Source organism: Apiospora aurea (genome assembly GCF_038362705.1).
Source record: "Apiospora aurea strain CBS 24483 chromosome Unknown utg000007l_segment0_segment0, whole genome shotgun sequence".
NCBI classification, from domain to species: Eukaryota; Fungi; Ascomycota; class Sordariomycetes; order Amphisphaeriales; family Apiosporaceae; genus Apiospora; species Apiospora aurea.
Window position 1 is genome coordinate 2,037,611 of NW_027117394.1, and position 18,421 is coordinate 2,056,031.

At 53.8% G+C, this 18,421-nt stretch overlaps 4 protein-coding genes across 4 annotated transcripts; 2 read left to right on the forward strand and 2 right to left on the reverse strand.

Annotated features, from left to right (window-relative positions):
- Positions 1-413: 413 nt before the first annotated feature.
- PG986_010889 (uncharacterized protein) lies at positions 414-4,346 on the forward strand (the record flags this gene model as incomplete). Its single annotated transcript, XM_066847111.1, has 5 exons — positions 414-786; positions 840-2,869; positions 2,931-3,264; positions 3,323-4,170; positions 4,233-4,346. 5 exons carry the CDS (start codon positions 414-416, stop codon positions 4,344-4,346), a joined length of 3,699 nt encoding a protein of 1,232 aa, XP_066696602.1.
- Positions 4,347-5,649: 1,303 nt separating this feature from the next.
- On the reverse strand, positions 5,650-7,267 carry PG986_010890 (D-arabinono-1-4-lactone oxidase-domain-containing protein; the record flags this gene model as incomplete). The annotated part of the gene is made up of 2 exons (XM_066847112.1): positions 5,650-6,241; positions 6,273-7,267. 2 exons carry the CDS (start codon positions 7,265-7,267, stop codon positions 5,650-5,652), a joined length of 1,587 nt encoding a protein of 528 aa, XP_066696603.1.
- Positions 7,268-8,502: 1,235 nt separating this feature from the next.
- On the reverse strand, positions 8,503-8,901 carry PG986_010891 (uncharacterized protein; the record flags this gene model as incomplete). Its single annotated transcript, XM_066847113.1, has 2 exons — positions 8,503-8,682; positions 8,875-8,901. The coding sequence occupies 2 exons, from the start codon at positions 8,899-8,901 to the stop codon at positions 8,503-8,505; spliced, it is 207 nt and encodes a 68-aa protein (XP_066696604.1).
- Positions 8,902-15,616: 6,715 nt separating this feature from the next.
- Positions 15,617-18,248, forward strand: PG986_010892 (uncharacterized protein; the record flags this gene model as incomplete). Its single annotated transcript, XM_066847114.1, has 5 exons — positions 15,617-15,889; positions 15,965-16,082; positions 16,417-16,872; positions 17,328-17,388; positions 17,489-18,248. 5 exons carry the CDS (start codon positions 15,617-15,619, stop codon positions 18,246-18,248), a joined length of 1,668 nt encoding a protein of 555 aa, XP_066696605.1.
- Between the last annotated feature and the right edge of the window lie 173 nt (positions 18,249-18,421).

Consider the following 18,421-nt stretch of genomic DNA (forward strand, 5'->3'; position numbering starts at 1 on the left):
CTGGCCCACGACATACTCTAATTCACAACGCCGTCAACCGTTGGATTCCCTCAACCTTCTCTCTCCCTCTCAGCATCCCACTTTTCTGTCCCGATAGCTTCCTTCTCAACTGGAAAGTCTAAACTGCGGGAGATCCTGGCCCTGTCCTAGGCTCAGGCAGCCGCCTGGGCTACTCAGCGAGTGAGTGCATTTTCATTACCATCGCAATCACCACCTCCTAAAACATAGCATCGTCCGACGTCGAACGCATTCGGGGTGATGGCGTCGGGTGCAGCAGCTCATCCGGCGTCTTGGCCCCGTCGAACTGGCCGCCGATTGATAGGAGATGCGACGACAAATCGAGGCCCGCCTCCCCTCTTATCATTGAGCAGTCCAGGCTAATATAAACGTCGCTATGTACTTAGGACGACGCAATGGCTGATTACCAGTACGACCAACGTCGCTATGGTCCTGGGGGTAACAATGGGCAGCGTGATGCCGCCTTCTCCAATATCTTCGGCGCCGCGCCTCCGCCCGGCCGTTCACAGACTATGACTTCGTCCTCGCCGGACATGCCTCCACCTCGCATGATGCCACAGGACGGACGCACGCACACTATGGGCTCAGGAATGCCGCCCCCTAATATGCACCAACGACAACCGCCTCCTCGCCAGCAGCGGGCCTACGAAGACCCCGCGGTGTCTGGACGGACTCGCACCATGGATACGAGCATGGCAAACGGCTATTACCAGAGCCAAAGAAACCCTTCAGGAGGATACCCCCCGCCGCAAGCGCCACAGCAATACGGTAGGCCGATGCCGGCACCAGACCGAAGACCATACCCCGGGCCCCCTCAACAGGGAGGGCAGCCGCGATTCGATCTACGAGGCCTGCCTCCAGGGCCGGCTGCCGGATATCCCCCACGAATGCCGCCGCAGAAATATGGCCCAGGTGCACCCCCGGCTCATCTCCTGCCATGCGGGATGATCCATACCGCTCTCAGTCATTGGCAAGTATGCCGCGACAAAACATGTATCAACCGCCCCCTGCTGCGTACAACCAACCACCAGCCAACAGCTTCCGGGGTTCCCCGGGCCCGGCGCCAGCTTCGCGAACTACAGCGCAGGGAAGAGTTGTGCCGGAACGTCATGATGACCGATCAATGTCCCTGACGGGGTATCACCCGCAGGAGAGAGATGCCCACCAGACAATGAGCGGCCGCATCATTCCCAATCGATCTCGGGCTCCTTCGAACGAGGCCCCCTCCATGAATGGGTATGCGAACTTCAACGGATATCCGCCTGCCCCAGGTGCAGCCACGCGGACTATGAGCATGGCATCTTCTACCGCCCCGCCTGCAGACCATAACAGGACAATGTCTATGGCAAGCAGCATTGCTCCATCCATTGCTCCATCAGAACTGAGTGGCTCCAACCCTCGAAAGGATATTGCCCATCGACCTTCGATCTCCGGGAGGTCGATAGAAGGCGAGAGACCGCCGACTGCCAAAATTCGGTCACCTTTGGTCTATCCTGCGCTCCTGTCCAAAGTTGGCGAGTGCTTCAGACAGAAGATCATCACTGGCGAGCGCACAAAGAACGGCCTCGCGTACAAGAATGCTTTCAGTGGATCCGAGGCTGTCGATGTGCTCTCCTACATAATTAGAACGACCGACAGGAATTTGGCCCTCTTGCTGGGTCGGTCGCTCGACGCGCAAAAGTACTTCCACGATGTCACCTACGAGCACAGGTTGCGAGACTCGACCTCGGAGATGTACCAGTTCAGGGAAACGCTGATGGATGAGCCCGAGGAGAAGCCTCTGGTCAATGGTGTGTTTGTGTTGCTTTCGGAATGTTATTCGCCAACCTGTACGCGGGATCAATTATGTTACTCGATCGCTTGCCCCCGACGCCTGGAACAAGTATCGAGGCTCAACCTCAAGATCCAGCCAGGATTGAAGAAGGAGGACGACGCCATCAACGACAATGACGATGTCGACCAGACGGACGAGCAGAAGCTCTGGATCAACACCGTGCCCAAGGAAATCGTTGATAGTGTTGGTGATCGGGAAAAGAAGCGACAAGAGGTTATTTCCGAGATATGCTACACCGAAAGGGACTTCGTTAAGGACTTAGAGTACCTGCGTGACTTCTGGATCTTGCCTCTGAGGTCGAAAGGCTCGCCTATTCCTGCTCAACGGAGAGACAAGGTTGTTCGCAACATCTTTGGCAACATTATCGACCACCCTGCGATCCATACTGTCAGCTCGCGGTTTGCCAAGTCCTTGACTGAACGACAGCAAAAGCACCCAGTGGTGAAGAATTTGGGCGACATTTTCCTCGAGTTCGTCCCGCAGTTCGAACCTTTCATCTTATACGGTTCCAAACAAATGGAAGGTAAATTCGAATTTGAGCAGGAAAAGTCGAACAATCCGTTCTTCGCAAAGTTTGTGGACGAGATCGAACGGAGGAAGGAGTCAAGAAAACTGGAGCTGAATGGATATCTAACGAAACCAACGACACGATTGGCGCGATATCCATTGCTGCTTGAAAACGTACTGAAGTATTCGGAGGAGGGTAGCTCTGACCGAGAAGATATTCCCAAGGTTCTCGTTACGATCCGAGACTTGCTTACCCGTGTCAACGCCGAATCGGGTAAGGCCGAGAACCGCTTTAACTTACGACGCCTCCATGACCAGCTGCGCTTCCGCCCAGCGGACCGCGTGGATCTGAGACTGACCGAGGATGGACGTGAACTGGTGTTCAAGACCCAGTTCAAGAAGTCTCCTAACGACCAGGCTGAGATCACGGCGTTCCTCTTCGATCATGCCGTTTTACTGGTCAGAATTAAGCAGGCTGGGAAGGGCGAAGAGATCAAGGCATACAGAAGGGTAAATACCATTCCGAATGTCTTACTAGGGAGATCTGGTAATGCTAACACCATCATTGTAGCCCATTCCCCTGGAGTTGTTGTCGATTCGTGAAATGGACGAGGTCATTCCTCAGCAAGGGATGAAGCGTACTTCCTCAAGTATTATACCCCTTCGTGCAGGTAATACCGACAACAAGAAGGTCGAAGGCTGGCCGATTACCTTCCGGCATTTGGGCAAGAATTTCTACGAACAAGTGTTGTATGCGTCGAATCAAGCAGCCAGGAAGAAGTGGCTCGAGTACATCGATAACGCACAGCAACGTCTCCGGGCTCGGGCCGACTTCTTCAATGTCGGCATTGTTTCTGCAGAGTTCTTCAGCGCTGCAAACCACATTAACACCGCCACTCCCTTCGGTAAGTAGACATAATCTCGGCTATAGAGCGGAGGAGGATGCTAACGAAATTTTACTAGATGGTGGCCGTAAGTTGATCTACGGTACCGATAATGGCATCTACGTCTCAGATCGCAAAAACAAGGATGCGACACCGAAACGTGTTATTGAAGCACAGAGTGTGACACAGATTGATGTTCTGGAAGAGTACAATCTACTTCTCGTCTTGTCCAACAAGACATTAGTATCGTACTCTATATCAGCCCTGGACCCCAACGAGCCCGCGCTGTCGAAACGACCCAAGAAGATCCAAAGCCATTGCACCTTCTTCAAGGCCGGTATCTGTCTTGGCCGGCATCTTGTGTGCTGCGTGAAGTCTACTGCGCTTTCGACGACTATCAAGGTCTACGAACCAAATGACGCCATGAGCAAGGGCAAGAAGCAGAAGGGCTTTGGCAAGATGTTCAATGCTGGCCAAGACGAGCTGAAGGCGTTCAAGGAGTTCTACATCCCTACTGAATCCTCGTCTGTCCATTTCCTCAAGAGCAAACTCTGCGTTGCCTGCTCGCGAGGCTTCGAGGTTGTGTCGCTCGAGACTCTTGAGACTCAGAGTTTGCTTGACCAAGCGGACACGTCGCTCGACTTTGTTGCTCGGAAAGAAGGTGTCAAGCCTGTCCACATCGAGCGCCTCAATGGCGAGTTCTTGCTCAACTACACCGACTTCTCCTTCTTCGTCAACCGCAATGGCTGGCGGGCACGGCCAGAGTGGCGCATCGATTGGGAAGGTACTCCTCAAGCCTTCGCACTCAGCTACCCCTGGATCTTGGCTTTCGAGCCCAACTTTATCGAGATCCGCAACATTGAAAGCGGTGCTGTGCACATTGTGCCGCACAAGAACATCAGGATGCTGCACAGCAGCACGCACGAAGTAAGTAATTTCCATGGAATTGGCTGGGCTTTGACAGGATTTCCACTAACTCATGCCAATAGATCCTCTTCGCATACGAAGACGAACAAGGCCACGACATTGTCGCGGCCATAGATTTCTGGAAGAACAACCGGAAGTCGGAGATGCCAACGCTGGATAAGGGAGCCATCAACTAGTCAGGGGCGCTCCCTGAATCATCGGGCCTGTTGACTCCGAGCTCTTCCTCTTCGTCGTTACGCCACCCATGTTCGCGACCACCACCGTCACCATATTCGGCCTCGGTTGAGCAGCAGCTGCAGCCGGGGGAGAAGAAGGTGTTATTAGACTAACGTATGTCGCGCACGAGAGAGAAACCCAGTAGGGGGTGGGGAATATATTATAACTTTTATGTAGGATCAATTGTGTGGTGAATATCTGAGTAGCAAGCAGTGCAGAGAGAGGATCTTCTCGTTTTTCTCATTCAATGGCGCCAAAGGACCCATACTGGTATCCCCCTTTTCCGTATTCTGAGCCCGCGACTGGATTAATATTACCACACATTCACCAAACTTGTCCCAACCAAACGTCCCCTATACTCCTGTTGTAATGAGAACCAACCTTTGTACGCATACCTAGGCGACGTTGTGGGTAGGTGGCTTGATGCCCCGTCTCCTTGTTGCTTCAGTCAGAGAGATGCTTGGTTGACGATTGATTGATTGATTGCTAACTAGTTTGCTGTAAGGAATTTACGAAATGGCAAGGGCGTGTTGGAATAGAGGGGTAGGAATAGTAATTATATATCCCAAACTGGTTAATTGCAGGCTTTCCTTTAGTGTTAGCCTTGCTTGCCATCTATATGGCATGTTACGATGCTATCAACGCATGTGTATGGTTAAGGGGAGAAAGGGGCGAAACTTCCAGGGGACAAGAGGAGAAACAGACTAATTCGGTCGCTACTCTCGTCTCTATTACGATAACACGTGTCAGGGGGAAAGGAGAAAGGGATAAACCCGGCATTTATATGCAGGCACCAAGCCTTTTTACTTGGAAATCTGGGCATATGACGGAGGACCAAAGCAGATATTGAAGGTGTATTGTATTTTTGGCTACTTCATGGGTCACTGGTCAGAACTATGGACTGTACCCAGTCAGTATGTAGCAAGCCTTTCATACCGTGTAGCTACATGCCCGTTTCATCCATATAATATCACCAAGGGCTTAAAAGCCCATTGGGCAAGTAGACCATTTCTCTCTTTATTATGAGGTTGTCGTCACATACACTGGCATAACACGAGACTGCATGCAGAACCAGCAAGCCAAAGAAGCGCTTGAAGTGAGAACCCACATCATGGGCTTCATTCAGCATACCCACAGTATCAACGGGAATAAGGAAAGGAGCTTGCCAGCTGGGTTGGCTTCATCTTCTCTAGACACGATTGACTGCATACATCGATGGTGTCGACAGCGACTTGATATATTCAATCGATCCTTTCAAGAACCCTAACTAGCTGCTTCGAGGGCCTTGAGCTGCCCCGTGGTGGTCCCGGTATAGCTCATGCCGCCGCTCCAGAGCTGCTCCTGTGCCAGCTCCAGCTCCTCATTCGGCAGCTTGACGCCGCTGCCCAGGACGTTGTCGCGGTGCCACGCGCCGACGAAGACACCCTCAGGATCCGCCTGGTCGCGGACGCGGCGCCACTGCCGCAGGTCGTCGCCATACATGCGCTCGATGTCGGCGCCGCCGGCGTGGAAGTTCTTGGCCCAGTGGGGCTTGCCGCCGAGGTCGTTCATGAGCCACTCGAAGGCCTCGTAGTAGCGGGCGCGGCAAGGGGGGTCGGAATAGTAGGGACGGTAGAGGGTGGCGTTGAGGTAAAGGGTCGCCTCGTCTTTGCACGTGATATCGAGGTAAGGGCGCGTGCCCTGTTGGTTCGATTCAAGGGCCGGATTCGACGTGTCGCTCACGCGAACCTCGACGGGGGCGTGGACGTACAGGCCTTCGGCCGAGAAGGGGATGTTGTGGGGCACGTAGTCGGGGTCTTCGGGCGTGAGGTGGTTGAGCCAGCTGCTGAGGCGGCGCAGCGCCTCGGGGCCCTTGCTCAGGGGGTATGGCCCACTCGTTGACGAACTGGGAGTAGAGGCAGTTCATCAGGAGCGCCTTGTCGCTGTGCTGCACGGCCTCGGTGACGGTCCCATCCTTGAAACCGTACTGCATGCCGAAGACGAACCACTCCACCCAAGGCAGAGTTCGCGGGAGGTACTGCGCCAGGTAGAGGAGGTTGTGGTAGACGTAGTAGCCCAAGCGGCCATCATACCACGAGTACTTGGGCTCGCGCAGCGGCTCGTCGGTGTCTTGCGCGGACCAGACAACTGCTCGGCGGGTGTAGGGGAACCACCAGACACGGACGTAGTGCGCCTGAGTCCACAGATCCTCGGCCCACCGGTTGAACATTTTCACGTCCTGGTCGATTGACTGTCTCCAGTGGAGGTCATAAGCCGGCACCGCACGGAACGTGATCTCGGTGATGATGCCGAGTGCGCCGAGAGAGACCAGCGCCGCGCGGAACAGCTCCTTGTTCTCTGTGGGCGAGCAGAACTTGGAGGTCCCGTCCCCGAGCGTGATACGGAGAGACTGGATATCCTCGGAAAGGAGGCCATGCCGGAGACTCGACCCGTGCGTGCCGGTCGAGATGGCGCCGGCGATGCTTTGGCTGTTGATACTGCCCAAGTTAGGCATGGCGAGACCGAGTTTGGCCAGCTCGGCGCTCAGCTGGTGGAGGCGGATGCCGGACTGCATGGTGACGACGCCGGACTCCTCGTCATGGGACAGGATGCGGTTGTAGTTGTCCAGGTTCACCAGCCACGAGGAGGTGCACGTCAGGGTGCTGGGGGAGTGGGTGCTGCCCGTGGTGACGACGCGGCGGCCGCATTGGCGGGCGGCGTCGATGAGGGCCTCGATCTCCTCGAGCGACTCGGGCTGGATGTACAGCTCCGGGCGGTACTTGAACGTCTGGGCCCATGTAGCACCGACATGGCTCGTCTTGACGCGCTGCGGGAGATGGGCCGCCGACTTTGCGCTGGCCAGAATCTGCGCAAGGGCAGGATCTACGGCAGCAGAAGACATTACGACGACTGGGCTGGGCCCGTTCCGGGATCAGCGCTTGACAGCAAAGGAGCGAGCACCAAAGCAATGCGAGGTCCTTCTTCGGCAACACGCCTGTTCAAGCAGAATTAAATCCGACTCTTCAAGATGACGACTGGCACAGCAACTCGTCAATTTCGTTCTCTTTTCCAGAGTGGGGCCGGTGCTATCCCGCTATTACAGTACTTCTTACCTAGAATTCCCACCTTCCTTTTGGCGCAGGAATATTTCCTAGACGGCGCTTTCAAAGCTCCCTGGCTTGGAAACAAACAACCTTGGTGGCGATGGGAGACATGACAGCGAGAAGAGAGAGAGAGAAAGAGAAAGAGGTCGGATAGTTAAGTTCTGAATGTCGCTTCTCTTGTCGGTCCTATGTCGCGTAGGCTGGGCTAGCATCAAACCCTAGCTAGCTGTAGCCGCAGCTGGTACGATGGATGCATTCCGATGGAGGGGTCATTGGTGGGCAGGGGGCTTGGGGGAGAAAAAGGTGCTAAAGTAGGGGTTCTCGATCGGCAGCCATTTGGAGATGCCCGTCATCGATTGGGCATTTGATTGGCTCTTCTCGTTGTCCTGCCAGTCCGTACAGCATAATTGATCAGCACGGAATTCCTCACCACCACGCCGCCGATATGTAATTGCCCGCAGCATTGAGTCCAACTTACCTGCAACGTGTTGCATAGTGCCTAACGCAGGCGGGAGTTTCCGATAAGGACGGCGTAAATACAGAGGAAGGTAACTATCAACGAAGACGCTTCCGTGTTTGCTTGTCAACTCGCCCGATCTCAATGGATGGTGTTTGATGATGATCATAAAGTCGTATTAGTTTTTGTTTCATTATGTACTCCCGAGTGGTCGCTGCTGCGTAGCAAGCTGTTCCTCCCACTCCCTTGACCAACTGCTTCTACCGTGTTGCTGTTAATGACTTCCAATGCCTGCCTGGATAAGCCAATGGTCGTTTTGGGTATTTTCCTGGTGGCTCCCCTTTTGGTGTATATATCAAAATCCCATGTCGCGGCTCTATATCCCCAGCATTCGACAGCGCCGTTGCCCCCTGTGAGCGCGGTACTTGGTGTGAATTTATTTCGGTTTCCCGTCCGTCCTCCCCCCGCCCCTTTTTCTTTCCCTTTCCCCTGGTCCTTGGATTTCTTTTGGCCTGTTTTACTTCTTGTTGTTTTGATTCTATGACGTGACGGGGCTTTGTTATACGTCCTCTTCGTCTAGCTGTGCTGTCGCGACTTGCGGGAGTCCTTGCCCTTGCGCTCACGTTGGCGGCCTCGGCGCTCTTCTCGGCTGGAGTCATCCCGAAGCATGTCCTGATAGCTCTGGGGCTGGTAGCTCTGAGCCTGAGCCTGGTGGTTGAAACTTTCGTATCGGGCAGAGACACCTTCGTTCATGACCTGAAAAGAGGAAATGGTGTTAGTTGGGTGTGCTGTAGTACATATTATATGGTATGGTGGTGCAACGTACTGTGCAGAGCCGGCATCGCTCTCCGAATTGGGAGACTTTGTTGTGGCAGTTGACTGCACTCTGAAAACCCAATGTGTTAGTGTCTCTGGAAAAGCTATTCGCTCGGCTGGTGATAAACGTACGTAGTAGTTGGCGCAGTAGCAGTGCATCTTGACGGATGATGTGATGTGAAATATGGGAATAGGTCTAAGAATGGTATGGTGATAATGGGGAACCAGAAAGAGCTCGGACGAGATCGACGGCGATCGGTAGATACAGTTGGGTGGGTGTGTTTGTCACAAGAGTTGGGTCTTAGAGTTCCAGGAAACACGATAATGTATAGAGTATCGGTAGGGATAGGATAGGTTCAGGAACAGGACGCAGCCTTGTTTCCTTGCTTTGTAGGTGTTGGACCTGTTGGAGCTGTTCTTGCTTACAAGACAGGACAGGACAGGATAGCTTGGTGAAGTGGTGATGAATAGAGCCAGTCTGAAGGGATGAGGACGAGCTACCCTTATATAATTCTCTCGAGTCTCATGCAAGTACATCAATAGCTTAGAGGGAAGATCGATGACCAAGCTTCGGGAGTCTGGGAAGGCCACAAGAACCGAGAACCTACTTCCTGGTCCGTTACGAGCGAGTGAGTACATCGCTGCAGTACATGGCTCAACTTATTACCTTAGCATTACCTAGTCCATGTCCTCTTTGCTAGCTCGCAGTCTCCGTCCCTTGCTTGTTTTGGAGTGGGCTCCGTCCCGAGGATGGAATTCCCCCACATCCATTACCAAAGATGGGGACTCTCAGGACAAGGTTGGCTTCTAGGCTTTCTGGGCGGCGGCACTCACTCGGGCCTCGCAACGTATTGGATTGTGTGTCGATACCATCGCCAAAACAGAAGAATTACGGTTGGCGGTGGTCGTTCGGCGCAGGCTCAAACCCAATTCAGCGTCCACCCAGAGACCGTCGAATGCTCCAAAATGTGGTATGAGTAAGTTTTCTGGACTCTTCACCTGAGGGCGGTCGGGTTTGTATGATAAGCACAGTCTAGGGCTTGTACATATGTGCTCTTGGACGACCAGATAGATCTTGATACAAATGAACGAAGCTCTTACCTAACAACCACACGCCACGCCACGCCCCCTACTCCCTACCTCCCCTCTGCGGTATAGATGCGTACCAACTTAGGTAATGAATGGGTGGGAAAGAAGCCACCTACCTGTGGTTGACGACGACTACGCAGCTTGAGGGGAGTGAGTGGTGAGTGGGTGGCTATTTTTTACGGTCGGCCAATTAATCAATCCATCGATCCATCCATCAATCAAGGACCCTGTGCGTGCGTGCACATGCACTGGGCCTCTGTCTGCTGCTTGTAAAAGGTTTATGCTGACACGCTGCTGCTCCTCCTGATCTGATAACCATCTGCATTCCCTGAGGGCGGCCGAAGATTACATGTAGCACAGGTAAGTGGCAGGATCTCATCTAATGTTGCCAAGTGCCTTCAGTGATTTGCAGCACAGGAAGCGGGAGAGCGCCTGCGCATCGTCCACTTCTAGGATGGACCGTTGCAGCGCATGCACTGCCGGTGGAAGATCTACCGGCACGTAACCTAACGGTCGCTGAAAAGTGTAATCGACCAAGCAAGCAAAACGCTGCCCAGCGCCAGAGGCCGTCCCAAAAAGCCCCGCTGCTTGCAGCAGGCGTGCGCGTACCTGGCTAGACCAGGGCCAGAATTTCCAGCGTGCAGACAGGTTTTCCGGTATTGAACGGAGCTGGACATGCCAGGATACCGTTGTCCCCATGTCTTTCTTGCCCTTCCTACATTATAACATGTGCCCCATGGCCAAGTTCGGTACATCACATCAATATCCTGTAATCGAAAGTCACCAATGTCTGTAGTGCAGCCTCTAGTATGTAGGTATCCTCCTGCATTGCACCGAAGTCCAAGCTATCTACCTGTGCGATAAAATCGGGCACACGATCGATCGACGTTTGGACCAGCTAGCAAACTGGGCCCCGGCCAAGCGAGCTGCTACTAGGAAGGGACTGACAGCAGCCAGAAATAGAAGCAGCAGTCCAAAACCGCGCCAGCGATTGCGCGGAATTGATGGGACGTTTCGCTGCTGAAAGCCCTCGTTCCTCGCACTAGCCTCCTGTCATTGGTCGGAGGAGGCCTACGGAAAAGCCAACGTTGGTGGATGCTACGCTGCGCGTCTCGTGTTTCGGGGCCTCCAGCACCCTACACCTAGGTACGGCATAGCACGTAAGTACCGACCAAGCTCTTGTCCGTCCTCCTGTCATATTACAGAAGCACCGGCGCTGTCGAAGCGGGACGAAAGGGAGGCAGGGCAAAGAATGGGGCACCGTACGATGGGCGCATTGAGTCCAGAACTCTGCATCTTGCACAGAATAAGTGGCAACGCCTGGCCAGGTGTTTCAATTCCTCGAACGGCCCTGCGTGATCCGTTTGCTGTTGGTTGGTTGGCGGGCTTCGGCCGAGACTTTCCAGTGCTGCTGCCATGCCCGGCCATGTTTCTGTCGGTCTTCTCGGAACTCTCTCACTGGCCAGCGTCAGTGCAGTCAGTCACAGGCTACTTTCACCTTAGGAAGGTCTTCTTTCGTCTAATATGCGAAGGGGACCTAGCTGGCTAATTTGGGGGTGACATCGCTGAGGTTTCGTCGCAGGAACAGCGCGTGTATGAAGATTGATGTTGCGTTGCCGTCCACGTTACGCCTTTGAACCCAATCAACTGGGAGATGCTTCCAACTCCTTTTCCTCGCTCATCCCTTCCATGAACGAGATCCCCGACCCAGGACAACTCGGAAACACTGAATGAGCTGACGAGTGCGCGTTTGGTACTACGACCAACTGCCGATTGCAACCCGAGCTGGGTCAGCTATGGTGAGCTTCACGCCCGCCCGCCCAAATTTTATCAATCACTGAAACAAAAATGACTAGTCGTCGTTGCAGCGCATCCTCGCCATCGGAAAGCCTATTCTGTGGACGCTTGATGCGGCGCGCACTCAAAAAAGAACCTGTCCCAACCGGCAGCTATCATGTGTAAGTATGTATGTGTCCACTTGCTGTCAGTGTTGCGGGCTACTGCCATTTGGGTTGGGAGCCCCTTCGTCGGTCGCTAATAGAAAGATTTGTTTCGGTCGCGAATCGTACCGAACTTACAGCCCTGGCAGCCTGGAGTGCAGCATTCAGATCGGACTCCTGCCACCCTGCCACCCTTTCTGATTTATTATGGAGGAGGCTGCTTGTGCTTGCCCGGAGAGCCGCATTTGGCCATTTTTGCTAGAGACGGCTTTAAAACTGGGTAATGCGCACCTACGGATCGCAGATTCCAGTGGAAGTCTAGACCGATGGATCGGCAAGCCACCTCCTACAGTACGTGTAGGTGGTAGCGACCTCTCTCATAAGAGGAAACAGCCCAATCTGCAAAATTGACATTACTCTTCTGGATCTCTGTTTGCGTGAATTGTGTCTGGGTTGAGTTGCATCGTCTCTCGCATCGTTTCCTCTAGCAGGCACGGCGGGCGCAAGGGCGCAGCGCAAGAACACCAGATGAGATCGGGAATCTATACCCGCACCGCTCGCCACCACTCTGTTCCTTGATGAGCTGGCTTGCTGGGCAAGTAGAGCAGGTCGATGTACTAAGTAGCTTTGAGGCTTTGGCGACGGTGGATACATAATGCACGCCCTCAACTTCGGGTCCTAGATTGGACGGTTAAGCAAATGAATGGGCAATCCAGTCCACAAATGACCGCGTGGTTGGTCACTGTTGTCAAGCCTGCATGTGTGCTGTATGCCCTGACATGTACAAGACCTCCTCATCAATGGCTGGCCGCCAATTCTCCGAGAGATGCGCCAGAACGACATTCAGGGCTCAGCCTTAAAGCCAGGCCAGTCTTGCCAGTGGACAACCAAGGCACACGCCCCACCTCCATGGGGATATTCAGGGTAGCCATATTAAAGAAGACTGGAGATTCACACACACAGCCGCCCAGACGTGCGTAATCGCCCACTCGGGCTCACCACGGCCATATCCAGCAAGTAGGAGGCGACTATGTCATGCATATTATCCCGCCACTGGCAAACCTGTCCAAGGTCTGGTTGCTCTGCTCTCCGTACAGAACAGGGTCGCTAGGGCGCCTGCTCTGTGGTCTGTGGGGGGCGGATGGGGATAAAGTGGACGGGCATGAATGCGATGCCAAGATCTCCGAGAAGCACACACGACTACAACTGATAGATCTTGGCCAAGGGACCATCGCATTGCTTGCGGGGCCGAGGGCGTGGGAACTTCGGATGCCTCTTTGCGGTAGGTGAAATTGTGGCTACTACCCCTGATCTGCATCGACCGTGATCTAGAAGGCCGGCATGATTATACGTACAGGAAAGAAGATTACGGCTCGACTATTCTTTCACATTCTCGAGTTTGTTGCAGCAGAGGATCATGATTTGATATCACATGAATAGGCTATATGTCCGTCGTATGATCGCGCCGGCTTGCGAGTCAAGCAAGCTGTATCATTTCCCGTTCGGCCAGACCCGATTGTCGCACGCAGTGGTGACCAGGAACTGGATCTGCGGAAGACGGGCGCCTACCATGGTTGCTTGATACCGATCATTCCGGGTACATCCCGACCACGGATACAGGTGATGTGCGGGAGGAGATTGCGTTCGTCGACCACCACCACCTTCCAGAAAAAGCACGTCTTATTCAGGCACAGATACCGCCAAGCCAAGAAGTTCAGATGACTGACGTCGGGTTATCTCTGTGTTGTTGCAGTAGATATCCTTGCTACCGCCTCCTTGGTCCGGGTATCAATTAGGTAGGTAGCTGTGGCCATTGTGATTCGAGTGACGATGTTGGCAAACGACGCTAATACCAGATGTCGGGCAGCTCAATCACATCTGATTCCGGGGCACTGGGCCGGGTAACCTTATGTATCCTATCCGGCGATGATTAGGTGCAATTGGTCCTATTGCAAGTACACAAGAATGAGGCCAAAATTGATTATTATAGGCTTCACCGTCTTCTCTTCTCTTCTCCAAAAAGCCAAGCTCATGATCCGTCGCTTACTTGTGAGTGATTTGGAGCTGAGCAACCATAAACGGCGGGCCAAGGAGAAATCGGAGAAGGGCTTGAAGGGCGGGTTGGGACGGCAAGCCTCGCCAAGCAGTCCCTGATGGGACGTGCAAAAATTCCAACATCATCACAATGAACGTTGCCGCCGGCTCTGTCTGGCGCGAGATCAGTGCGACCGCTCTCGGATGGTGGTGGAGAACGCGGTGATGGACCTCCTCCGTCAGAATTCAGGGTCCCGGAGCAGACCAGGAAACTTTGTCGTGGAATTGGCCGGAGGAAAAATGCCTAACTGTGGGAACAGCACGGTGGGATATTTCGGGACATTGGTGATGTAGTCGATGACGTAGAGTAACGGTCCGAGGGGGAGCTTCTAGTCCCAAGCCGAGAGAAGAGGCGAGGTGAAGTGAAGTTGATCTTGGCCCAAGTTAGGAATGGGCATGATCGATCCGTCGAGGCGTGGAAGAGCCATGCGGAAAACACGCGGTTTCACGCACCACTATTTCGCCGGATGTCGTGCAGAGTTCAATAGTTCAGGGGCATCTTGGGGGAGCCTCACCTATCCCGAAATACAGGGGACCTGAGAGTTTAAAGTAGCAGGAGATAAGCCCCCCCTCCCCATCCCCACAACCCGTGGGAAATATCGTTTGTCACTAGAGGACTGACGCCTGCGAGTTAGGGGGAACTCTATGTAAGTCAGCGCGATCGGGATATCATGGCGGCATATGTCAATGGATGGTCCGAGGGGAAAACGTGCTTCAATAGTAATACTCAACATTCTTCGTTTTGGACGGCGATCTGAGGGCTCGTATCGGGCAATGCTGTTTTCTTGGCCAATAGGCCAAGAACCTCCGGTATCGAGTCACTGGATGATGTAAATGTGTGTATTGGTGAGAAATTTTTGGACCTGACGCCGTTCTGATAGAATCCGTTCGAATCTACCACTAAGCCCCTTCCTTACCAGCAGCCTCTTCGCATCAAGGGATAGGTTCTGATGTGCTACATAAAAATCTGGCATCCTCACTCAGCTGGACATGTACCACTGACCAACCTCAAGTTGCAAGCCCCTCCCATGAGACGCGCCTGGTGCTACCAGTGCCTTTGAGTAAAGCCACGAACTTCTAGATCACGGGAGAAAACCGCGAGGGGAAGCTTGTTCCAGCTGTGAAAGAAGGGCAGCAGTAGATGCGGTTGCGTTGTAGTGGAATTTTGGTACGTCCCGCCCAAAAATCTGCGAACTTTCCAAAAACCCTCGATTATATACACGGACGTGTACATGCTATCCCAATAAGCCCCTTAATAGCAAAAACTAATAAATGAAAGATGTGTCGTCGGAGTGTTGTACTGGTATTTTGCCCGTTGCATATTGACGGGCCCCAACAAAAGAAAGATGCCTCGTCGGAGTGTCGTGTTGGCTCTGTCAGTGCCAACGTGTTTTGTTCGTTATGATAACGAAACCTGACAAAAGAAATGTGTCTCCAAGGAGTTGTCGTACTGGCCTAGTAGTGCCAATTTATTTTGTTCGGTTGTATGATGCCTGGGCTGCCCCCACTGGAAAGGGGCAGGGGCATGATGTTCAGTTGGCTGTCTTCGGAGTTGCGTTCCCTCCTGACCGTTGGTATCTTCTTATTCTTGTTGGTCGAGGGATTTAGAAACAGTACGGTTAGGTCAATCTCGGTATACCCAGGACGTCCCGCACCATATCGTAAAAGAAGCTCATGTGAGGTGCGCTCACACAGAAGTATGCCCGATTTTCCGCGAACAACGCCCGCGACGTGGCGTTCGGTCTGCCCCAATGCGCATACTTGCTGCCCTCGGCGAGGGTGGCGGCCAGGAAGAACAGGAACATGAACAGGTTGATCAGGGGCATGAGGCCGAGGCTATTGGCCCACCCCAGCAGCCGCTTCGGTATCTGCACCAGGCGCTGCGGAATCGCCGCGATCTGGGACAGGCACGATCTGGGCTTTCGGGGTCCCAGAAAGTTGAACTGATGGAAGCTGGCGCTCAGATCGTCTATGCTGCGGACGAGATGGGCGTCGGCCTCGATGTGTATATTTGCGCCGCGCAAGTGCGCGGCTATTTCGGAAAACGGTTCTAGGACCTTCCCGTCGTTCCCCTTGGTCTTCTCATAGCTCGCCCTTAGGTTGGCCTGATAATTGTCAAAGTCGGCTTTTTTCCCACCCTCCTGCACGAGCTGCTGGCCGCCCTCTTCGAGGCCGATCTTATGCCACTTGAGTGCCTCTTCGACCCTGAGTGGCGACGTTGGTTAGAAGGGGGGTTTCTCACGAAAAGATTACAGAGCGTATGTATCTGCGTATGCATGTATCTTACCTGCTATAGTATTCCAGAAGCCTGTCATACTTATACCGTGTCGCTGACGATGTAGTGCCCGGCGTAAAAGTCCTGTTAGTAGCAGTGCTACCACCACCACCGTCGGCCCCTCCTCCTTCCTTAATACGCTTCTTGGCCTCCCCGAGCTCCTTCTGGAGTCCTTGAAGCTCTTCTCGCAACTTCGTGTTCTTCGCCTTGTACTTTGCGAGAGCATTGCGCGCCTCTTTCATTTCGCCCTCTAGCCTCGTCACTGCTTCGCCACAGGCCTGATAATCAGCCATGAGTTTGGCCATCTTCTCTACGCTTCTCTCGTGCATATCCACCATTGCGCGCCTATCCTCGTCGGTATCGTTGATGTACTTGTGGAACTTTGCCCGAAGGGCCTCCAGTCGCTTCTCGAGCGATTCCTTCTGGCTCTCCAGCTTGTTTTCGTGGTTCTGTTCCTCGGTTTCCAGCTTCTCTTCGAGGTTCTCCTTGTCGCGGGTCAGCTTCTGTATCTGCAGGTTGGCGCCATTCTTGTGTCTCTCAAGTTCCTCTTCGATGTTTGCTTTCTCGTCGGCCAGTTGTCGGATGAGCAACTCGGAACCGTCGTCCTCCAGCGCCTTTTGCAGTTTCTCGAGAGCCTTGTTTTCTCTTCCCAGTCGGATGATCGTATCGCTGGAGTTCTGGGCATCCTCCTCAAACGACTTTATCTTTTGCTCAAGGTCCTTCTTCTCGCTGGTAAGTTCTCGAATGGTATCGCTGGAGCTTTGGGAGTTGTCCTCGCTCGACGTTAGCTTCTGCTCGAGGTCCTGCTTCTCGTCGGTCAGTTGTCGGATGATTTCCTTGGAGCCGTCGTCCTCCAGCGCTTTTTCCAGCTTTGCTTCGAGATCCTTATTTTCGCCTGCCAACTGGGTTAACTTGTCACTGGATTGTTGAGCGTCGTCGTCGCTCGACTTCAGCTTCCGTTCGAGTTCCTGCTTGTCGTTGGTAAGTTGTTGCATCATCTCGGCAGAGTTTTGAGATTCGCCCTGGGCCTTTGTCAGCTTTTCCTCAAAATCCGTCCTCTCGTTCTCCAGGCTGGATTCGAATGCCTGCTTGTCGCTCTCCAACTTGGCCTGGAGACCCTCCTTCTCTTTAGTGAGTCTTTCTATAGTATCCTTAGACTCTTCAGAATTATCCTGGAACTTCTTCAGCTGCTCCTCGAGATCCTGCTTTTCCTTCGTCAACTGCTCCTCGAGATCCTTCTTTTCCTTCGTCAGCTGCTGTCTGACCTCTTCAACCATATCGGTACATTCTGACAACTTCTGACGGAGGTACCCCCGCTCACTCCGGAGCATTAACATCTTTTCTTCAGTCTCTTCAGCGTTGTTCCGGAGCTTCTTCAGCTGCCCTTCAAACTCCTTCTTCTCGGCGGTGAGCTGCCTTATGGTGGCCTTGGCAGCTCGGGATTCCTCTTCCAGTGCCGTTTGTGCATCCCGGTACCCTGCCTTGTTGCCATAGTCCACGACCATGGCGTCAAAGAGGGCCTGGTACAGCTTCGAGCCATCCCCCGAGAACCCATGGGATCGGGGCACCCGCTGCGCAGCCGTCTGGATATCCGCAAAGTCCGCCATGTGGTGGTTCCCCATAAGCATACGAGCAAATGCGCCATTGACTTGTTCGGCGGTCGCGCTCTCGTGTATCGCTTGCCGGAGAATCCCATCCTCGAGCTTTCCGTCGACGCCGTGCGCTCTGGCCATCTGCTTGAGCACGCCGATGATGGGGCGGGCAAGCTCCAGGTCCGACTTGGTTGGAAACGTGTCCCGGGGCGCCTTATCCGGATTGCGTTTCGCCTCCAGCTCCTCGCGTTTCTTCTTCTCCTCGGCTGCCTTTGCCCTTATCTCCTCCTTGATTCGGCGCTCCTCGGCTATACCCTCTTCGCCCCAGAACCGAAGCGGCGGAGGGGAGAAGCCCCTGGATGGTGGTCGTGCGAAGGGGTTGGAGTCTGGACTAGAGGGTGTCGGCTGCCGCCCTGGCTCATCGCCGTTGCCGCGGTCTGTTGCTTCGTCGGACCCGGACCCGGACTGGTCGGCATTCGCAAGTTCTTGGTCCAGAGTCGTGAAGCCGGCATGTAAGGCGGGGGAGATCCTGATAGTCCCCCCTCGGAACCAGAGCTCTGACTCAAGCCTGGCCCCTCGGGATCAAATGGCGCTGAACCGCCTTCGTCTTCCATAGTCGTGTCACAGTCTCTCTCCTACGGTGTTGCTGTACGATCAAAGACTCCTCCTAGAAGTAGAGAAAAAGAAGA